Raw genomic sequence first — 19,761 nt, 5'->3', positions numbered from 1 at the left:
AGTGTGGGGAGTTGACACCTCTGGGGGAAACCCTTAACTACCAGGGGCAGCAGTTGGTGTATAAATGCACCCACCTCCCCACCTTCTGATGAGCCAATTCTGAGGTGTGCTCCACACTGTTCCTCAGTAGTCCCTATGGGATTAAGCCCTCGTTGCCCATATTGAGAACCAGTTTATTAATGTGCTCTTTGTTGGCTTTTTGTCCCTCTCCATCTTACATTCCTTACTCTGTCACTTGTTTTCTGGGATCTACTCCCAAATAAACAAGGACCTGAGACCTTGTTTTAGGGTCAGCTTTTGGAGGAACCCAAACTATGACAGTGTGGATATAAAATAAGTATAAAAATACTCTGCTATCAATGAGTTTGCAGTCTAGCTGGGAAGATGGAATTAATAAACTTGAATCAGAAAATAAATCTGGTGCTATACTAAATGCAGCTGATTTTCAGAGTATTAAGTTCAGAAATGTTCCAATCATTGTGGACTAGAATGGCTGAATATTACATTATGAACATTATAGCTAGGCTCAGATTGAAGGATTAGAACAAAACCAGAAAGAAAAAGGTAAGCAAGATGACTTAAAATAGGAGGTAGAATTCACACTTGATATGGTAAACAACAAGTAACTTCTACAGATTTCTAACCACAGGAGTGACACAGTGAAAATAGTATCTAAGGACAATTAATGTTATGGCAGTAAGTAGGACTGTAGGCTTCATTAAATGCAGGGGCCTGGTGACATTTAGTGACATGGGTCAGTAACTAAACGGACACTTTCAAAGACAGCTGATTTATGTCATTTTCTCTTGGAAGCATTCTAATTCCACTGATTTACATCATTTTTACTTGGAAGCATTCTACTTCTGCATTCATATAAAAGGTGGAAATAGTTATATCTAAATAACAGTGTAAAGGTAATTCAAATAGAAGATTTTAAGCTTCAAAATAAGTCCATAAATTTGTGAGGCCCTGGTGTGCAAGAATTACACAGGTACTCACACAAATGGGAAATGTCTCTGTTAGTATTCTCTTAACTGTTAGGATTCACCTCTCAAGGTGGGAGTCCAAGTCCCACCTCCTACATGAAATGTATCCCGATTATCTCAGTAGAAGTGATTTTGGAGACCCTTCACATCCAGGCTCTGTCACTTAACTAGTTCTGTAACTCTGGGTAAGTTACTTAACCACTCTGTACCTGTAAAATCGGGAATATGAATAGTACATAACTTTACTTTGAATTGTACCTAAACCCCACTATATTATTAGCCTTCAATAAGCTAGTATTTGTAAAGTGCCTGGAAGATAGACAGACATCATAAGGGTTTGATGTTATTTATAATTATGCTTCATTATGTCTTCAGTGCTATAATAAGAATAGTGTCCTAAATGTATTTAATACTCAATAAATATTTAGTAAACGAATTAATTTTCTTAGATTTTCCTTAGTCCTGTGATCCAATACATATTAATTTAGAATTTTAAATATAACATTAAAAAAGAAGCTGCAGGGGCTTCCCTGGTGGTGCAGTGGTTAAGAATCCGCCTGCCAATGCAGGGGACACGGGTTCGAGCCCTGGTTCAGGAAGATCCCACATGCCGTGGAGCAACTAAGCCTGTGTGCCACAACTACTGAAGCCCGAGCACCTAAAGCCCGTGGTCCCAACAAGAGAAGCCACCACAACGAGAAGCCTGCGCACCACAACGAAGAATAGTCCCCGTTCGCCGCAACCAGAGAAAAGCCCACGTGCAGCAATGAAGACCCAACGCAGCCAAAAATAAAAATAAATAAAATAAATTTATAAAAAAAAAAAGAAGCTGCACATTTATAGACTATGGAAAAGGCTTATTACCTTTAGAAAAGTTTAGTAAGTTTAGCAACCATATTTATAAATTACAAATAAGAGGACTGAAATTGTGTAAACTCATGTTTGACAATTCCTTGTGGCCACTGAGAATACAATAAATACAAAACTGAACATTATCTGAAGGGAAAATACTGGCAGTTTTGTTCTACCGGCATTAAAGGCATTAAACATAGCAATGTGGCTTCAGAAAGAAAATACATAAAACGAATGTTTCAACATTTAAAATCTTTAATGGGAATCACTGGAGGTAATTTGAGAAATCTTACCTCATCTGATTTGAAGCTTTTACCCTGCATTCCATGTTTCCAGAAAGCCAACACACTGTCTTGAAGGCATACTAAAAAGATAAGGGAGAACAGGACTAAAATAAGGCACACAGTAGTAGTGCATTATACATTTTCCTTAACTGTCTTTAATAAATGATAATGTAAGGCTATTCAAGTGCTTGGTGCAAAATGCCACTGTCTAGACCATTGGTTCCCGACATTTTTGTGGCTAAGTCATGTCAAAGCTCAAATAATTTATTGAGGCAGGGTCATGGAAGTTTTCAAAGATACATTTTAACAGGCATTTATTTAAAAATGGGCTAACTTTTGATGAGCTGGACATCCGCATATTAATTCTTCTTTCATATACTATCTTTTGTCTTAGGTAAGTAAAATAATAAAAACATAACTGGTTTTTTGGATTAAAAAACATGATTATTTAAATAATGTGATATATTTAGAAGTAGCTATTCAGGAAGCATCTTTTATTTCTGTTCACATATTCCCTATTATAAAATTAATTTTAAAAAATAAACCTGTCCTGTAATCTAATATTTAACCACACTCTAAATATTTTTGATCTGTGAACCAATTCTTATTTGGAGAGGCTAGGGGCTCTCAGCTATAGTACTCACTGCTGCTGCCCAACCCCATAAGGCCTCCAGAGCCCACCGGGCCTTTGCCCTGGCCTTGCAGGTCCCACTGTTCACAAGGGTGGTCACAGATTTGAGCCAAGCTTGCCCAACTTCTTGATGGCTTTGGATTCAGGAACGACCGTGACCCCGAAGTGTGGCCACCTCATGACATGCCATATCCCCTCTTGCTCTCCACCCATCTCCCACGATCCCCTGGGGTGGCCTGAGGGTCTTGGAGGAAAACCTGTTATCGCTGTGCCTTGTCCATTTCTGTGTCCTGCCTGTGCTGGGCCCACTGAAGCACACATATGGGGTCACTTAGTGGTTTAGAAACAGAGTGGCAGGGCCTCCAATTTTGGGGCGGGGGGGAGGCAGCAGGGCCTCTGGGTCCTTCCTGGCCAGAGGCTAGAGTCATTAAAGCACAGTGAGAGAAGGAGAAAACCAATTTGATTGTTGGAGAGTTAGCCATATGCCCTATACCAGTAAAGATGGGAGAAAGTGATTGAAATTTATTATATTTCTTACTAGAATATTGACTCTGTAAAAAGTTAATGTAAGAATGTTCTGGAAACATAATTTAGCTCAATAAACATAAAAGTATTTTACAATAACAAATCATACAAGTTTCACTAGCCATGAAATAAAAAAACAGGTAGTACTGGCTTTGTTTTTAAAAGGTGACTTAAAGGGTCTCTTTTTACCCAGGAGGATCCTTGAAATTATTCCAAAGTTCACTGGAAAGAAGAGATGGTAGCCTAGGAGGAACAAACTTTTGTATAACGAAAATAACCTAAAACATTTGGCATATATGAAAAAGTTGAGGTACTAGTGTGTTTCAGTTAAAATTAAGAGGACCTAAAGATCTGTATATTGGAATCTCTATTGAAAATATTAAATCTTAGAAACTGGCATGCAATAGCCAGCATAAAAAGGAGTAAAAGAAGAAAATATTTTCAAAATTCCTTTTGTCATGGCATCTACAGAAAGTTTAGGTTTTCTGCTTGAATAAAATTTCCAATCATAAGCAAATTATTTCTATGTAAGATGTTTACCCAGAGGGATGAATGTACTTTGCAATAGGGCAAAACTCCACTTGAGAAACCATTAAATTTTAAAAAAATCAACAGAAAACTTTCTAAACAGTGAGAAACACATTTTAAAAAGTATATACATTTAATTATAAAATACATATATTTTTTACGGCTCAAATAAAAATCACCAATTTTGTTTTAACTGTTTTTGACTTAAAGTAGAACCACATCATGAATTGTTCAAAATGTTTCCACCCATGGTATTTTTTCATAAGTTCTATCACCCTTGAGGAAAATACTTACTGACATATAATCAGTGAGGATGCAAACAATAATAATTTTTATCATAAAACCAATGATATTACAGAGTAAAACACTCATTGACAAGGAAGCAAATTCAAATGGCATAGTATTTTCCAGATTCTGTGGGAAACTAGTTATTTATATTTAAATAGACCTAAAAGCAAAAACCATCAACACACACCAACCAGAATCTTACACGGCAAAGAATTCTAGCATATCTAACATTGTTAATCACATCACACAAATACCTTCATGATTTGGAAAGAATTGGAAGAAGTATAATTCACTTGATGCAGCAAAGGGAACAATGAATAGAAGAAATGATTTCATGTTTTAAATATTCAAGAAACGACAATAAAAGATTTATTATGGTCCAGACCTGCACTGTCTAATATTATAGTAACTAGCCCTGTGTGGCTATTTACATCAAAATTTAAATTAATTAAAATTTTAAAAATTAAAATTAAAATGTAGCACTAGCCATGTTTCAAGTACTTAACAAGTGTGGTTAATGACTACTGTATTTAAGAACACAGAGAACATTTCTATATCAAAGAAACTTCTTTGAGACAGTGCTGGTCTAGATAACCCTAAGTATAGAATGAACAAAAAACCAAGTACTCTAAATGCATTATTAAAAAAGGAGACTTACCTACAGATTCAATGCGAAAATCAAAACTTAGCTCAGAGGCCAGTTTCTTACTTGATTTTAGTTTTCCTTGTAGATTTACAATTTTTACAAATTCTTAAAAAAAGAAAAAACAAGTCAAGACTGGAAATGCAGATTTGCTAAAATAAATGTAACTTGATAAGTGGACTTTACATGGATATATAACAATATTCTTAATAAAGTTCAATTATTTCTCTTGATTCAAGTATGCCCAGTGAAAAATTGTCACTGATATGTTCTATAAGAGTGAGGCCTCCGTAAATGGCAATCCCACCAGTATTTTTTTTTCATAGTTCATACTGAACACTTATGTTCTCATTTTTTAAAAAGTGAAGTGTTTCTTTAATAGTGGTTACCTTGGTGCCTAAATATTCAGCAATAAGAGTTGGTTTTTTTCCCCTTACAAATTACATAACATGTAAGTAATATCTGCAGTAATTCTTAACTTTAGTATGTAACTAATATTCTACAGAAGTACAAGGGAGGGAAAAATAGTACTCTCAAAAGTCAGAATTTCTTTATAAGTAAACTCTGGGATAGAGAGTATATGTGAATATTTCTATTTCCCTTTTGTCCATTTGTTTTTTAATTTAACCATCTTAGCTCTGACTTGGAAGATATCTTCTCTCTGCATTACTTTCTCATCTGTCTACCATTATTTGTGATTACACACCTATCTCCATTGCTGCTTAGTAAAACTGATTTATACCATAGAGTTGACAAACAATTTTCAAAGTGTTACACTGCTCCCCTAAGAAAAAAAGAACAACTGAAGAAAGTCAACTTTCCGTTTACCATGAATAGCTGGGAAATGGAAGTCCTAGTTAATCAAAGGTTTAAAAAATTTTTTTTAAAAATACATAAATCAACAAAATGAAAACTAAGTACAATTTATTTTCCTTGGATGACTCAGAAGGTATTTAGGCGTTTAATGTTAAAGGTTCAACACTACTACAATTAAATTCTGATCATCTGTTTATTTCATTAATCAGTACTGAGCTTTCTACTTGTTTGGGTAAAAAAGAATTTATCAAATTCACTTAAGAGTAACCAAACAACATGCCAATCTTCTCAGTATTCAAAGAATCAAAAGTACTTAAGGGATAATGGGCAAATGAAACACTCTGGGGTTTGGTTTACTTATCTATAATATTAGATGATCTTTATGATTCTATAAGGCAAATCCACTAGGGAACACTTTAGAGAATAGAAATTAAGACAAAAATACAGGTAAATTCCGTAGTGGAACAATTTTAAAAATAACCCTAAACATCTATGGGCAGGTCTAGTAATTTTAAAATATTGGAATGAATCAAACCACAGCAAATATTGCCAAATTTCAAATATAATTCCAAGTCTGGGTGAATTTCACTTGCAGGATTCATTGCATTAAAGTAAGGGGGATTTTAAGAACTAGAGTGCTTTGTTTGCAAAATTGACAACACCTGTTGTTAAAGTTTTTCTGTCTCTTCCACTGCATATACAGTACAACACACATCTATCGATAACATCTCTTGCTGCATCAAAAGAATCACAACTAGCAGGTAAAGGTGTCAAATCTATTTGTGCATTAGAAAATCACACTGACATGATTCTAAAAGTTCATGTTATATGACTAGAAGTGACCAAATTAGTATAACCTTCTATATTTCATTAATTACAATGAATTATACAGAATTTTATACAGAGTAATTTAATACAGAATTTTACCCCAAGGTTATGGCAAACTGTTCTAATACAGTTGTCCCTCGGTATCCACAGGGAATTGGTTCCAGTACCCCTCACAGAGACCAAAGTCCATGGATGCTCAAGTGCCTTATATGAAATGGCCTAGTGTTTGCATATAACCTATACACAACCTCCCATAGACTTTAATTTTTAAAAATATTTTTATTGAAATATAGTTGATTTACAATATCGTGTAAGTTTCAGGTGTATAGCACAGCGATTCAGTTATACATATGTGTGTGTATATATATGTAGATATAGTCTTTTTCAGATTCTTTTCCCTTATAGGTTATTACATAATATTGAGTATAGTTCCCTGTGCTATACCGTAGGTCCTAGATTACTTATAATACCTAATACAACACAAAAGCTATATAAATAGTTGCCAGGCACTTGCAAATTCAGGTTTGCTTTTTTGAGCTTTCTGGAATTTTTTTTCTAAATATTTTCAATCCATGGTTGGCTGAATAGAGGATGTGGAACCTACAGATACAGAGGGCTGACTGTATAATGTTTCCAAGTAGGTCAAACAGAATAAAGAAAAAGGTCACAGAGGATAGTTTGACAAACAGATCAATTAGTTTACTATATCTGTAGCCAATTTAGGTTTTTCATCAATAAAACAATGCCACTTAAGGTGGAAAACTGCAAATCTACTGTACTGATTCTATTAGAATCAATTCCATGAAAAGGTATATCAAGTAGTATACTTAGAATAAACTTTAAAATAATACTTACTGTCTAAACACACTAAAACAGTATCTCTCTCCAACTGTGTTACATGAATGGAATCTAACTGTTGGCTGCCTTGGGGGGAAAAAAACAAGGTTACAGTTATATAACATGTTTTAAAAACTAGAACTTAGAAAAGAAACACAAATTCTGATCTTTTTCTGTGATTTTAAACTAGACTTTCAAATAAACACAGAAATTATATTTTATAATTGTCTTGTCAAAAACTGTATGTAAGTCAATTTAAAAGAACGAAGTCCTAAGCAAGGCTAACTGAGCTGAGAAAGGCTCAATATTACATTTAGTTAATACCTCAGCTAGCTCTAGAAAGATGAGTTACAAAAATAAAATGAAGCAAACGGTAAATATGGGGAAGAAAGTAAGAGGCATACTATACAGTGACTAGATTTTGCTTTGCATTTTACAGTAGCCAATGGGAAGATGAAAACAAGATCAGTTAGGTGCATCACAGTGTCCCTGAGATAAAAATAAGTCAGTAATTCAGAAAAAGCAAAAGGATTAACAAAACTATTAGAGAGAAGTTTTCCTGGTATTGGGGGAGGGGGTGGGATGGTGTGTGTGTGTGCGTGCACGCACGTAGGAAGGAGTTCCTGTATTAACAGGACACCAGGGTAGCATAATGAACAATACTGTCAACAACATCTTTGCAGGAAGCAACTTTCATCACTTTGCTGATATTCACAGGGCTACTTCTCTTAACATCTGCTAATAGAAGTGATGACATTTTTGCAAAACATTTTTGGTAAAACAATTTATTTTAGCCACACAGACTGCATGAATGGTCTAGATGAAGCTAAGAAAAGATTTTAGATAATTTAGAGCAGTCATTCTTTTTGTCTGTTTTTTGCTTTTTTTAAACTAATTTTTATTGGAGTATAGTTCATTTAAAATGTTGTGTTAGTTTCTGCTCTACAGCAAAGTGAATCAGTTATACATATACATGTATCCACTCTTTTTTAGATTCTATTCCCATATAGGTCATTACAGAGTACTGAGTAGAGTCCCCTGTGCTATACAGTAGATTCTTATACGTCAATCTTCTTGATGTATGTATGTATGTATGTATGTATGTATGTATGTATGTATGTATGTATGTATTTATTTATGGCTGTGTTGGGTCTTTGTTTCTGCGCAAGGGCTTTCTCCAGTATGTATGTATGTATGTATGTATGTATGTATTGATTGATTGATTGCTGTGTTGGGTCCTTGTTTCTGCGCAAGGGCTTTCTCCAGTAGCGGCAAGCTGGGGCCACTCCTCATGGTGGTGCGTGGGCCTCTCACTGTCGCGACCTCTCCCGCACAACCTCCAGACGCGCAGGCTCAGTAGTTGTGGCTCACGGGCCCAGCTGCTCCACGGCATGTGGGATCTTCCCAGACCAGGGCTCGAACCCGTGTCCCCTGCACTGGCAACCAGACTCCCAACGACTGCGCCACCAGGGAAGTCCAGCTTTTTTAAAACATTTTTAAAATTTAATCTTATTTATTTTTTTATACAGCAGGTTCCTATTAGTCATCAATTTTATACACATCAGTGCATACATGTCAATCCCTATCGCCCAAGTCAGCACACCACCACCCCCACCCTCCCACGGCTTTCCACCCTTGGTGTCCATATGTTTGTTCTCTACATCTGTGTCTCAACTTCTGTCCTGCAAACTGGTTCATCTGTACCATTTTTCTAGGTTCCACATACATGCGTTAATATACAGTATTTGTTTTTCTCTTTCTGACTTACTTCACTCTGTATGACAGTCTCTAGATCCATCCACGTCTCAACAAATGACTCTATTTCATTCCTTTTTATGGCTGAGTAATATTCCATTGTATATATGTACCACATCTTCTTTATCCAATCGTCTGTCGATGGGCATTTAGGTTGCTTCCATTACCTGGCTATTGTAAATAGTGATGCAATGAACATTGGGGTGCATGTGTCTTTTTGAATTATGGTTTTCTCTGGGTATATGTCCAGTAGTGGGATTGCTGGATCATATGGTAATTCTACTTTTAGTTCTTTAAGGAACCTCCATATTGTTCTCCATAGTGGCTGTATCAATTTACATTCCCACCAACAGTGCAAGAGGGTTCCCTTTTCTCTACACCCTCTCCAGCATTTGTTGTTTTTTGATTTGCATTTCTCTAATAATTAGTCATGTTGAGCAGCTTTTCATGTGCTTCTTGCCCATCTGTATGTCTTCTTTGGAGAAATGTCTATTTAGGTCTTCTGCCCAGTTTTGGATTGGGTTGTTTGTTTCTTTAATATTGAGCTGCATAAGCTGTTTATATATTTTGGAGATTAATCCTTTGTCTGTTGATTTGTTTGCAAATATTTCCTCCCATTCTGAGGGTTGTCTTTTCGTCTTGTTTATGGTTTCCTTTGCTGTGCAAAAGCTTTGAAGTTTCATTAGGTCCCGTTTGTTTATTTTTGTTTTTATTTCCATTACTCTAGGAGGTGGATCAAAAAAGATCTTGCTGTGATTTATGTCAAAGAGTGTTCTTCCTATGTTTTCCTCTAAAAGTCTTATAGTGTCCGGTCTCGAATCCATTTTATTTTTGTATATGGTGTTAGGGAGTGTTCTAATGTCACTCTTTTACATGTAGCTGTCCAGTTTTCCCAGCACCACTTATTGAAGAGACTGTCTTTTCTCCATTGTATATCCTTGCCTCCTCTGTCACAGATTAGTTGACCATAGGTGCGTGGGTTTATCTCTGGGCTTTCTATCCTGTTCCATTGATCTATGTTTCTGTTTTTATGCCAGTACCATATTGTCTTGATTACTGTAGCTGTGTAGTATAGTCTGAAGTCAGGGAGTCTGATTCCTCCAGCTCCGTTTTTTTCCCTCAAGACTGCTTTGGCTATTCGGGGTCCTTTGTGTCTCCATAAAAATTGTAAGTTTTTTGTTCTAGTTCCGTAAAAAATGCCATTGGTAATTTGATAGGGATTGCATTGAATCTGTAGATTGCTTTGGGTAGTATGGTCATTTTCACAATATTGATTCTGCCAATCCAAGAACATGGTATATCTCTCCAACTGTTGGTATCATCTTTAATTTCTTTCATCAGTGTCTTACAGTTTTCTGCATACAGGTCTTTTGTCTCCCTAGGTAGGTTTATTCCTAGGTATTTTATTCTTTTTGTTGCAGTGGTAAATGGGAGTGTTTCCTTAATTTCTCTTTCAGATTTTTCATCATTAGTGTATAGGAATGCAAGAGATTTCTGTGCATTAATTTTGTATCCTGCAACTTTACCATATTCATTAATTAGCTCTAGCAGTTTTCTGGTGGCAGTTTTAGGATTCTCTATGTACAGTATCATGTCATCTGCAAACAGTGACAGTTATACTTCTTCTTTTCTAATTTGTATTCCTTTTATTTCTTTTTCTTCTCTGATTGCCGTGTCTAGGACTTCCAAAACTATGTTGAATAATGGTGGTGAGAGTGGACATCCTTGTCTTGTTCCTGATCTTAGAGGAAATGCTTTCAGTTTTTCACCATTGAGAATGATGTTTGCTGTGGGTTGGTCGTATATGGCCTTTATTATGTTGAGGTAGGTTCCCTCTATGCCCACTTTCTGGAGAGTTTTTATCATAAGTGGGTGTTGAATTTTGTCAAAAGCTTTTTCTGCATCTATTGAGATGATCATATGGCTTTTATTCTTCAATTTGTTAATATGGTGTATCACATTGATTGACTTGTATATATTGAAGAATCCTTGCATCCCTGGGATAAATTCCACTTCATCATGGTGTATGATCCTTTTAATGTGTTTCTGGATTTTGTTTGCTAGTTATTTTGTTGAGGATCTTTGCATCTATATTCATCAGTGCTATTGGTCTGTAATTTTCTTTTTTTGTAGTATCTTTTCTGGTTTTGGTATCAGGGTGATGGTGGCCTCATAGAATGAGTTTGGGAGTGTTCCTTCCTCTGCAATTTTATGGAAGAGTTTGAGAAGGATGGCTGTTAGCTCTTCTCTAAATGTTTGATAGAATTCACCTGTGAAGCCATCTGGTCCTGGACTTTTGTTTGTTGGAAGATTTTTAATCACAGTTTCAATTTCATTACTTGTGATTGGTCTGTTCATATTTTCTGTTTCTTCCTGGTTCAGTCTTGGAAGGTTATACCTTTCTAAGAATTTGTCCATTTCTTCCAGGTTGTCCATTTCATTGGCATAGAGTTGCTTGTAGTAGTCTCTTGGGATACTTTGTATTTCTGCGGTGTCTGTTTTAACTTCTCCTTTTTCATTTCTAATTTTACTGATTTGAGTCCTCTCCCTCTTTTTTTTGATGAGTCTGGCTAATGGTTTATAAATTTTGTTTATCTTCTCAAAGAACCAGCTTTTAGTTTTATTGCTCTTTGCTATTGTTTTCTTTGTTTCTATTTCATTTATTCTGCACTGATTTTTATGATTTCTTTCCTTCTGCTAACTTTGGGTTTTGTTTGTTCTTCTTTCTCTAGTTCCTTTAGGTGTAAGGTTAGATTGTTTATTTGAGGTTTTTCTTGTTTCTTGAGGTAGGCTTTTATAGCTATAAACGTCCCTCTTAGAACTGCTTTTGCTGCCTCCCTCCCATAGGTTTTGGATCGTTGTGTTTTCATTGTCATTTGTCTCTAGGTATTTTTTGATTTCCTCTTTGATTTCTTCAGTGATCTCTTGGTTATTTAGTAACGTATTGTTTAGCCTCCATGTGTTCGTGTTTTTTACATTTTTTTTCCCTGTAACTGATTTCTAATCTCATAGCGTTGTGGTCAGAAAAGATGCTTGGTATGATTTGTTTTCTTAAATTTACTGAGGCTTCATTTGTCACCCAAGATGTGATCTATCCTGGAGAATGTTCCATGCGCACTTAAGAAGAACGTGTAATCTGCTGTTTTTGGATGGAATGTCCTATAAATATCAATTAAATCTATCTGGTCTATTGTGTCATTTAAAGCTTCTGTTTCCTTACTTATTTTCATTTTGGATGATCTGTCCATTGGTGTGAGGTGTTAAAGTCCCCCACTATTATTGTGTTACTGTCGATTTCCTCTTTTAGAGCTGTTAGCAGTTGCCTTATGTATTGAGGTGCTCCTGTGTTGGGTGCATATATATTTGTAATTGTTATATCTTCTTCTTGGATTGATCCCTTGATCGTTACGTAGTGTCCTTCCTTGTCTCTTGTAACATTATTTATTTTAAAGTCTATTTTATCTGATATGAGTATTGCTACTCCAGCTTTCTTTTGATTTCCATTTGCATGGAATATCTTTTTTCCATCCCCTCACTTTCAGTCTGTATGTGTCCCTAGGTCTGAAGTGGGTCTCTTGTAGACAGCATATATACGGGTCTTGTTTTTGTATCCATTCAGCAAGCCTGTGTCTTTTGGTTGGAGCATTTAATCCATTCACGTTTAAGGTAATTGTCGATATGTGTGTTCCTATGACCATTTTCTTAATTGTTTTGGGTTTGTTTTTGTAGGTCCTTTTCTTCTCTTGTGTTTCCCACTTAGAGAAGTTCCTTTAGCATTTGTTGTAGAGCTGGTGTGGTGGTGCTGAATTCTCTTAGCTTTTGCTTGTCTGTAAAGCTTTTGATTTCTCCGTCGAATCTGAATGAGATCCTTGCCGGGTAGAGTAATCTTGGTTGTAGGTTCTTCCCTTTCATCACTTTAAGTATATCATGCCACTCCCTTCTGGCTTGCAGAGTTTCTGCTGAGAAATCAGCTGTTAACCTTATGGGAGTTCCCTTGTATGTTATTTGTCGTTTTTCCCTTGCTGCTTTCAATAGTTTTTCTTTGTTTTAATTTTTGCCAATTTGATTACTATGTGTCTCGGCGTGTTTCTCCTTGGGTTTATCCTGTATGGGACTCGCTGCGCTTCCTGGACTTGGGTGGCTATTTCCTTTCCCATGTTAGGGAAGTTTTTGACTATAATCTCTTCAAATATTTTCTCTGGTCCTTTCTCTCTCTCTTCTCCTTCTGGGACCCCTATAATGTGAATGTTGTTGCGTTTAATGTTGTCCCAGAGGTCTCTTAGGCTGTCTTCATTTCTTTTCATTCTTTTTTCTTTAGTCTGTTCCGCAGCATTGAATTCCACCATTCTGTCTTCCAGGTCAGTTATCCGTTCTTCTGCCTCAGTTATTCTGCTATTGATTCCTTCTAGTGTAGTTTTCATTTCAGTTATTGTATTGTTCATCTCTGTTTGTGTGTTCTCTAATTCTTCTAGGTCTTTGTTAAAAATTTCTTTCATCTTCTCGATCTTTGCCTCCATTCTTATTCCGAGGTCCTGGATCATCTTCACTATCATTATTCTGAATTCTTTTTCTGGAAGGTTGCCTATCTCCACTTCATTTAGTTGTTTTTCTGGGGTTTTATCTTGTTCCTTCATCTGGTACATAGCTCTCTGCCTTTTCATCTTGTCTCTCTTTCTGTGAATGTGGTTTCTGCTCCACAGGCTGCAGGATTGTAGTTCTTCTTGCTTCTCCTCTTTAAGCTTCTTATGAATACACTTTATGTCTTGCGTTCATGACACACTTGGGAATTCCAGGGCGGACCAGTGGTTAGGACTCAGCGTTCTCACTGCCAGGGGCCAGGGTTCGATCCTTGGTCGGGGAACTAAGATCCTGCAAGCCGCACTTCAATAATTCCTCTTTTCATTTCAGCTAACATTTTTCTCTTGTTCTTCCCACTCAAACTATCAAAAAATGTTGTCCACCTTTGCTGTCTCTATTTATTTACTTCCCACTCATCCTTTGCCACTGTAATCTCAGAGCAGTCATTCTTAACTACGTCTCTTTGGGACACCCGTAACTCCTCTCCCTTAAAAACTGCACATCTGAGCATAAACACAAAATTATTACTTTGGGTTTTTGTAGACCTTCCAAAGTCCATATATAGTGAAGAATCCAGATGTACAGAACTGGTAAACTGTTGTCCCTTGGCAACATTCCAAAAAATAGCTTTTCTCAGTAAAGCTATGTTCGTGCATTTATTCAACATTTATTGAGTGCTGATAAGTGCTAAGCACCATCCTTGGAGAAAAGGATACTGCAATAATACATCAAACTATGACTGAAAGAGTCTTGGAATAGGAGTTCATTTTAACTGTTACAGCTGTTGCCAATTCAAGGCATGGCCTCAACAATCAACATACCTGGGAGACAGATTAGCAATCATTTATGAAAATGGAAAAGCCTAATAAAGACAGTTTCTGCTTTAGGGTGATTTGAATGTTTACCCTCAGAGTCCTGGCTCTCCTTAGGAAGTAATTTTGGGTCTGCCTTAATTTTAGCCTAGACAATGTTAAAAGTGGGTAGAATAGTTTGCCTCTGGCATTAAAAAAACAAAACAAACAACAACAAAAACCTCTCAAACATCACCCCTGCAAATTCACAAGATGACTCACTGAATGCCCAGCCTTAAGCAATGTAACCTCCTAATACATCATACAGAGGATAGTTGTTTGAAAACTCACATTAGATAATCATATGAAATGACTTTCTCTACACTATTATTGTATACTAACCAGTAAAAACAAGTTGGGGCTGTCTGCCAAACATGATCTTGGTTTTTAAATAAACTGACCCATAACTCTTCTTTTTAGCAATAATTACATGATAGGAACACGCTTCTATTTGGGTTGTTTATATTTTATGATAATAAATGTCATTTCCACCTTTCTGTTAGGTATACCAGGAAGATATGCATCTACCTCAGCCAAAAACATTATTAGAAAGAAAGGTGGGTGCAGGTGGGGTGGGAGGGTAAAAGAATACATTCCTATTTTATTCTACTGGAAATTATAATTTGGTTTATAAAGACAGTGATATTAGACCAGGGCATGCTGGAACTGGCTTGTACTGGACTGATAAATTTTCAGAAATTTTGCAAGCCAGATGACATCAAGTTGGTAGTCTGAAACTGGCTGTGGTGGGAGCATTTATACCACAGAAATAGGCAACTGCTACCAACCAGGCTTCTCTGCACCCCAAGAGTCTATTGTTAAACATTTACTAGAACACCACTAGTTCATAGTGATTCTGAAAGTGACATTAGTGCAGTTCTACATTAACTTAAGTAGCTGGGTTTTATAAAAGTGTTCTTATAATTTAGCCTATAAATGATCAAAAGCCAAAGATACTTAATAAGAACCTTCAAACTTATAATACTTGTAACAGACTTCTCGAGGTGATAAAGAATGTAACAGTGGTCAGAAATGAAATAAGTTATAACTAAAGCTTACTTGACTTCATATGTAAAAATGGCTTGATAAATCTGGGTGATAATACACTAGCACAACAAAAGCAGTAAACTGGCAAAATGAAGACCTTCTTCATTTTACTTATTTTTTAACATGAATTCTTTAATATTTTATTTTAAAAATTTTTAAAGTTTATTTATTTAGTTTGGTTGCGCTGGGTCTTAGTTGCGGCAGGCAGGCTCCTTAGTTGCGGCTCACGGGCTCCTTAGTTGCGGCCGGCGGGCTCCTTAGTTGTGGCTCATGGGCTCCTTAGTTGTGGCACGTGAACTCTTAGTTGTGGCATGCATGTGGGATCTAGTTCTCTGACTAGGGATCGAACCCTTGTCCCCTGCATTGGAAGGTGGATTCTTTTTTAAAGCATGCCTAGTATTTACTTATTTATTTATTTATTTTTGGCTGTGTTGGGTCTTCATTTCTGTGCGAGGGCTTTCTCTAGTTGCGGCGAGCAGGGGCCACTCTTCATCGCGGTGCGCGGGCCTCTCACTACCACGGCCTCTCTTGTTGCGGAGCACAGGCTCCAGACACGCAGGCTCAGTAGTTGTGGCTCACGGGCCAAGTTGCTCCGCGGCATGTGGGATCTTCCCAGAACAGGGCTCGAACCCGTGTCCCCTGCATTGGCAGGCAGATTCTCAACCACTGTGCCACCAAGGAAGCCCTGGAAGGTGGATTCTTAACCACTGCAGTACCAGGGAATTCCCTTGACATGAATTCTTGATTGATTTGTTCCAATTTTAAAGTTTGAAAATAAACTTCTCAACCTTTTCAGAGTTTTCATTGAGACATGTTTGATAAAATCCTAGGCTAACAAACCATTCTCAGAAAATGCAAGAGATATTTTCCTGTATCTTTAAATGGTAAAGCTTGGAGGCCACACATGAGAGGCTTCTATTCAAGTATGAAAAGTACCAGAACTCAATGATTTTAAGAAGTTTGGGGGGAAAAAAGTGATAGAAAAAAAGTTATTTCTTTGCTTGAGAAGCTGATAAAATTTGAAAAGTATCTTAGAAAACTTAATTATTTAGTAAGTCTAAAGATTAACGGATAACAACTAAGACTTTTAAATGTCAGGAGTCATTAAAATTTTCCTTGGTAAAATACTTTGTATCAAATTGCCTCAGGCAAATAGAGATCATAAACTATATGTACTTGATCCTCTGGGCTTACTTGGGAAACTATGTTCTGAATCTTTATTTGCAAGAGCCCACGCAGGTTGAACCTATTCTGCTTCTTTTGTAGGCAAAAGCATCAATATTTTAACATAAAGTAAAAAACACTTACCTCCACCAATTTCTGTAAACCATGAAGATGCAGAGTTCAAATTGATTGTCTCAAACTGAACTACCTGATTTAATTCGGTGCCCTTGCTAATAGCTACACAGACCATAGGGTATTCCTGTTCTGGTATTACCAGCATTTCAAACACATTCAAAGGACTTGGCAAAGGAAAATCAAAGTGCTGCAAAAAATAAACATGTATAATTTAGAAACAATCTCCTCATTCATATTGTTGAATAAATTCAACAGAAAGGCTTTCATTTTCTTGATTGATCTAATTCTGAAAAACGACTACCTCTTATCAGCACAAAAACAGACATATAGATCAATGGAACAGAATAGAGAGCCTAGAAGTAAACCCACACTCCTATGATCAATTAATCTACAACAAAGGAGAAAAGAATATACAATGGAGAAAAGACAGTCTCTTCAACATGCAGTGTTAGGAAAGCTGGACAGCCTCATGTAAATCAATGAAGTTAGAACACTCCCTCACACCATATACAATAATAAACTCAAAATGGTTTAAAGATTTAAATATAAGATATAGCACCATAAAACTCTTAGAAGAGAACATAGGCAAAACATTCTTTGACAAAAATCGTAGCACTATTTTCTTAGATCAGTCTCCCAAGGTTAAAAAAAAAAAATAAGCAAAAATAAACAAATGGGATGTAATCAAACTTAAAAGCTTTTTGCACAGCAAAGGAAAGCATAAAAAAAACAAAGAAAACATCCAGAATGGGACAAAATATTTGAAAATGATGCAACTGACAAGGGGTTAATTTCCAAAATATACAAACAGCTCATATAACTCAATATCAAAAAAACAACCCAATCAAAAAATGGGCAGAACACCTAAATAGACATTTTCCCAAAGAAGACATACAGATGGCTAACAGGCACATGAAAAGTTGTTCAACATCGCTAATTATCAGAGAAACGCAAATCAAAACTACAATGAGGTACCACCTCGCAACAGTCAAAATGACCATCACTAAAAAGTCTATAAATAATAAATGCTAGAAAGGATGTGGAGAAAAGGGAACCCTCCTACACTGTTCGTGGGGATATAAATTGGTGTAGCCACTATGGAGAACAGTATGGAGGTTCCTTAAAAAACTAAAAACAGAGCTAACATATGATCCAGCAATCTCACTCCTGGGCATATTTTTGGAAAAGATGAAACTCTAATTTGAAAACATACATGCACCCCATGCCGTTCACAGCGGCACTATTTACAACAGCCAAGACCAGAAACAATCCAAGTGCCCATCAACAGATGACTGGCGTAAGAAAATGTGATTGATACACACACACACACACACACACACACACACAGGAATATTATTTAGCCATAAAAGGAATGAAATATTGCCATTTGCAGAAACATGGATGGACCTAGAGAATATTATGCTTAGTGAAGTAAGTCAGACAAAGACAAATACTATATGATATCATTTATATGTGGAATCTAAAAAATAATACAAATGAATACATATACGAAACAGAAACAAACTCACAGACATAGAAAACAAAGAGGAAAGGGAGTGGGGGAGGGATAAAAAAGAAGTATGGGATTAACAAACTACTATACATAAAATAGATAAGGAACAAGGATTTACTGTATAACACAGGGAACTATATTTAATATCTTTTAATAACCTATAATGGAAAATAAGAAATAACTGAATACTTTGCTGTATACCTGAAACTAACACAATATCATAATATTTCAATTAAAAAAAGGACTACCTTTAAATATCATGATAAGAATCAGTTTTCCATAAAAATATGTTTTAGAGACTTGGCCATATTCTTCTTTATGGCTGTGATATTTCTGGAAGTTTATTAACATAAGTTAAAGATAAAATCTTAAGAACACAAAAATCCCTAAACCAAATAAACAGCTATAAAAACTATAAACATGCTAACCCTAGATGGTAGCATTGGGGTCTTAAAATTTCAGGCTCAGTTATACATTAGTGTTTTCTAAATTAAAAAAATGTAAACAAAGTAATATATACCTTTATTAACATGAATTTCTGCATTGGCTCATACCACTGAAGTAAAACAATTCCAGACTGTAAAGCTCCACAGAGGTATTTATGTCCTGTGTAAGGGTTTCTGACTGGAAAGAAACAAAACAAAACAGACACACCCAAAACACTGAATATTTTTATATAAAAACAAAGTTTAGCTAAAAGCAATTACTAAGTTATACTCACCTAAAAGCTAACCCAGCTTTCTTTATAAAGGCAGTGCTGATACATAGGAAAAACCAATTAATGTGGCCTGCCACTGATACCAAAATATGAATGGAAGAATAATCATTTGAACTAGGATGATAAGAGTGCAGAAATTAAAGAAAGATGATATCTTTTTCCTTTGGCTTTGTTATACCCTTTCCTTTTCACTCTCTTATCTCAATTTTAATTGCATACATTTACTTCTAAACATCTTTAATATACTAGGTTCTTAAACATAAAAACAGTATTTTAAGCACCAAAACACCTAAACTATTTTACATCTAAAGAGCTGCTTAAGTAAATGGACCAAAAGAGTGAATTCTAGGTCTAGTGAATAAGAAGGTCTAGAAGGCAACTGAAATCTATCATTCCATTTAAACAAAATTTATTTATTTATTTATTTATTGGGTCTTCATTGCTGCACACGGGCTTTTCTCTAGTTGCGGCGAGTGGGGGCTACTCTTTGTTGCGGTGCATGGTCTTATTGCGGTGGTTTCTCTTGTGGAGCAAGGGCTTTAGGCACGCGGGCTTCAGTAGTTATGGTGTGCGGGCTCAGTAGTCGTGATTCACAGGCTCTAGAGCGCAGGCTCAGTAGTTGTGGCACACGGGCTTAGTTACTCTGTGGCATGTGGAATCTTCCCAGACCAGGGCTCAAACCCGTGTCCCCTGCACTGGCAGGCAGATCCTTAACCACTGTGCCACCAGGGAATTCCTATGATTCCATTTTTGGTATAATAGTTTACAGCTGTCTACTTAAG

General features: G+C 36.2%; 1 protein-coding gene across 4 annotated transcripts in view; it reads right to left on the bottom strand.

Annotated features, from left to right (window-relative positions):
- MAP4K5 (mitogen-activated protein kinase kinase kinase kinase 5) overlaps positions 1-19,761 on the bottom strand; it is a 143,480-nt gene that overhangs the window by 4,615 nt on the left and 119,104 nt on the right. For all 4 annotated transcript variants that reach the window (XM_068545603.1, XM_068545588.1, XM_068545597.1 and 1 more), the window contains 5 exons: positions 18,782-18,885; positions 16,758-16,935; positions 7,237-7,305; positions 4,753-4,845; positions 2,132-2,202 (listed from right to left, as the gene is read on the bottom strand). In XM_068545603.1, coding sequence (XP_068401704.1) covers positions 2,132-2,202; positions 4,753-4,845; positions 7,237-7,305; positions 16,758-16,935; positions 18,782-18,885 — 515 coding nt within the window. The remainder of the gene's footprint in view (positions 1-2,131; positions 2,203-4,752; positions 4,846-7,236; positions 7,306-16,757; positions 16,936-18,781; positions 18,886-19,761) is intronic.

The sequence above is a fragment of the Eschrichtius robustus genome, chromosome 1 (genome assembly GCF_028021215.1).
Source record: "Eschrichtius robustus isolate mEscRob2 chromosome 1, mEscRob2.pri, whole genome shotgun sequence".
Classification (NCBI taxonomy): domain Eukaryota; kingdom Metazoa; phylum Chordata; class Mammalia; order Artiodactyla; family Eschrichtiidae; genus Eschrichtius; species Eschrichtius robustus.
Note: the sequence above shows the minus strand (reverse complement) of the source record. Positions and strands in the feature narration are given on the sequence as shown.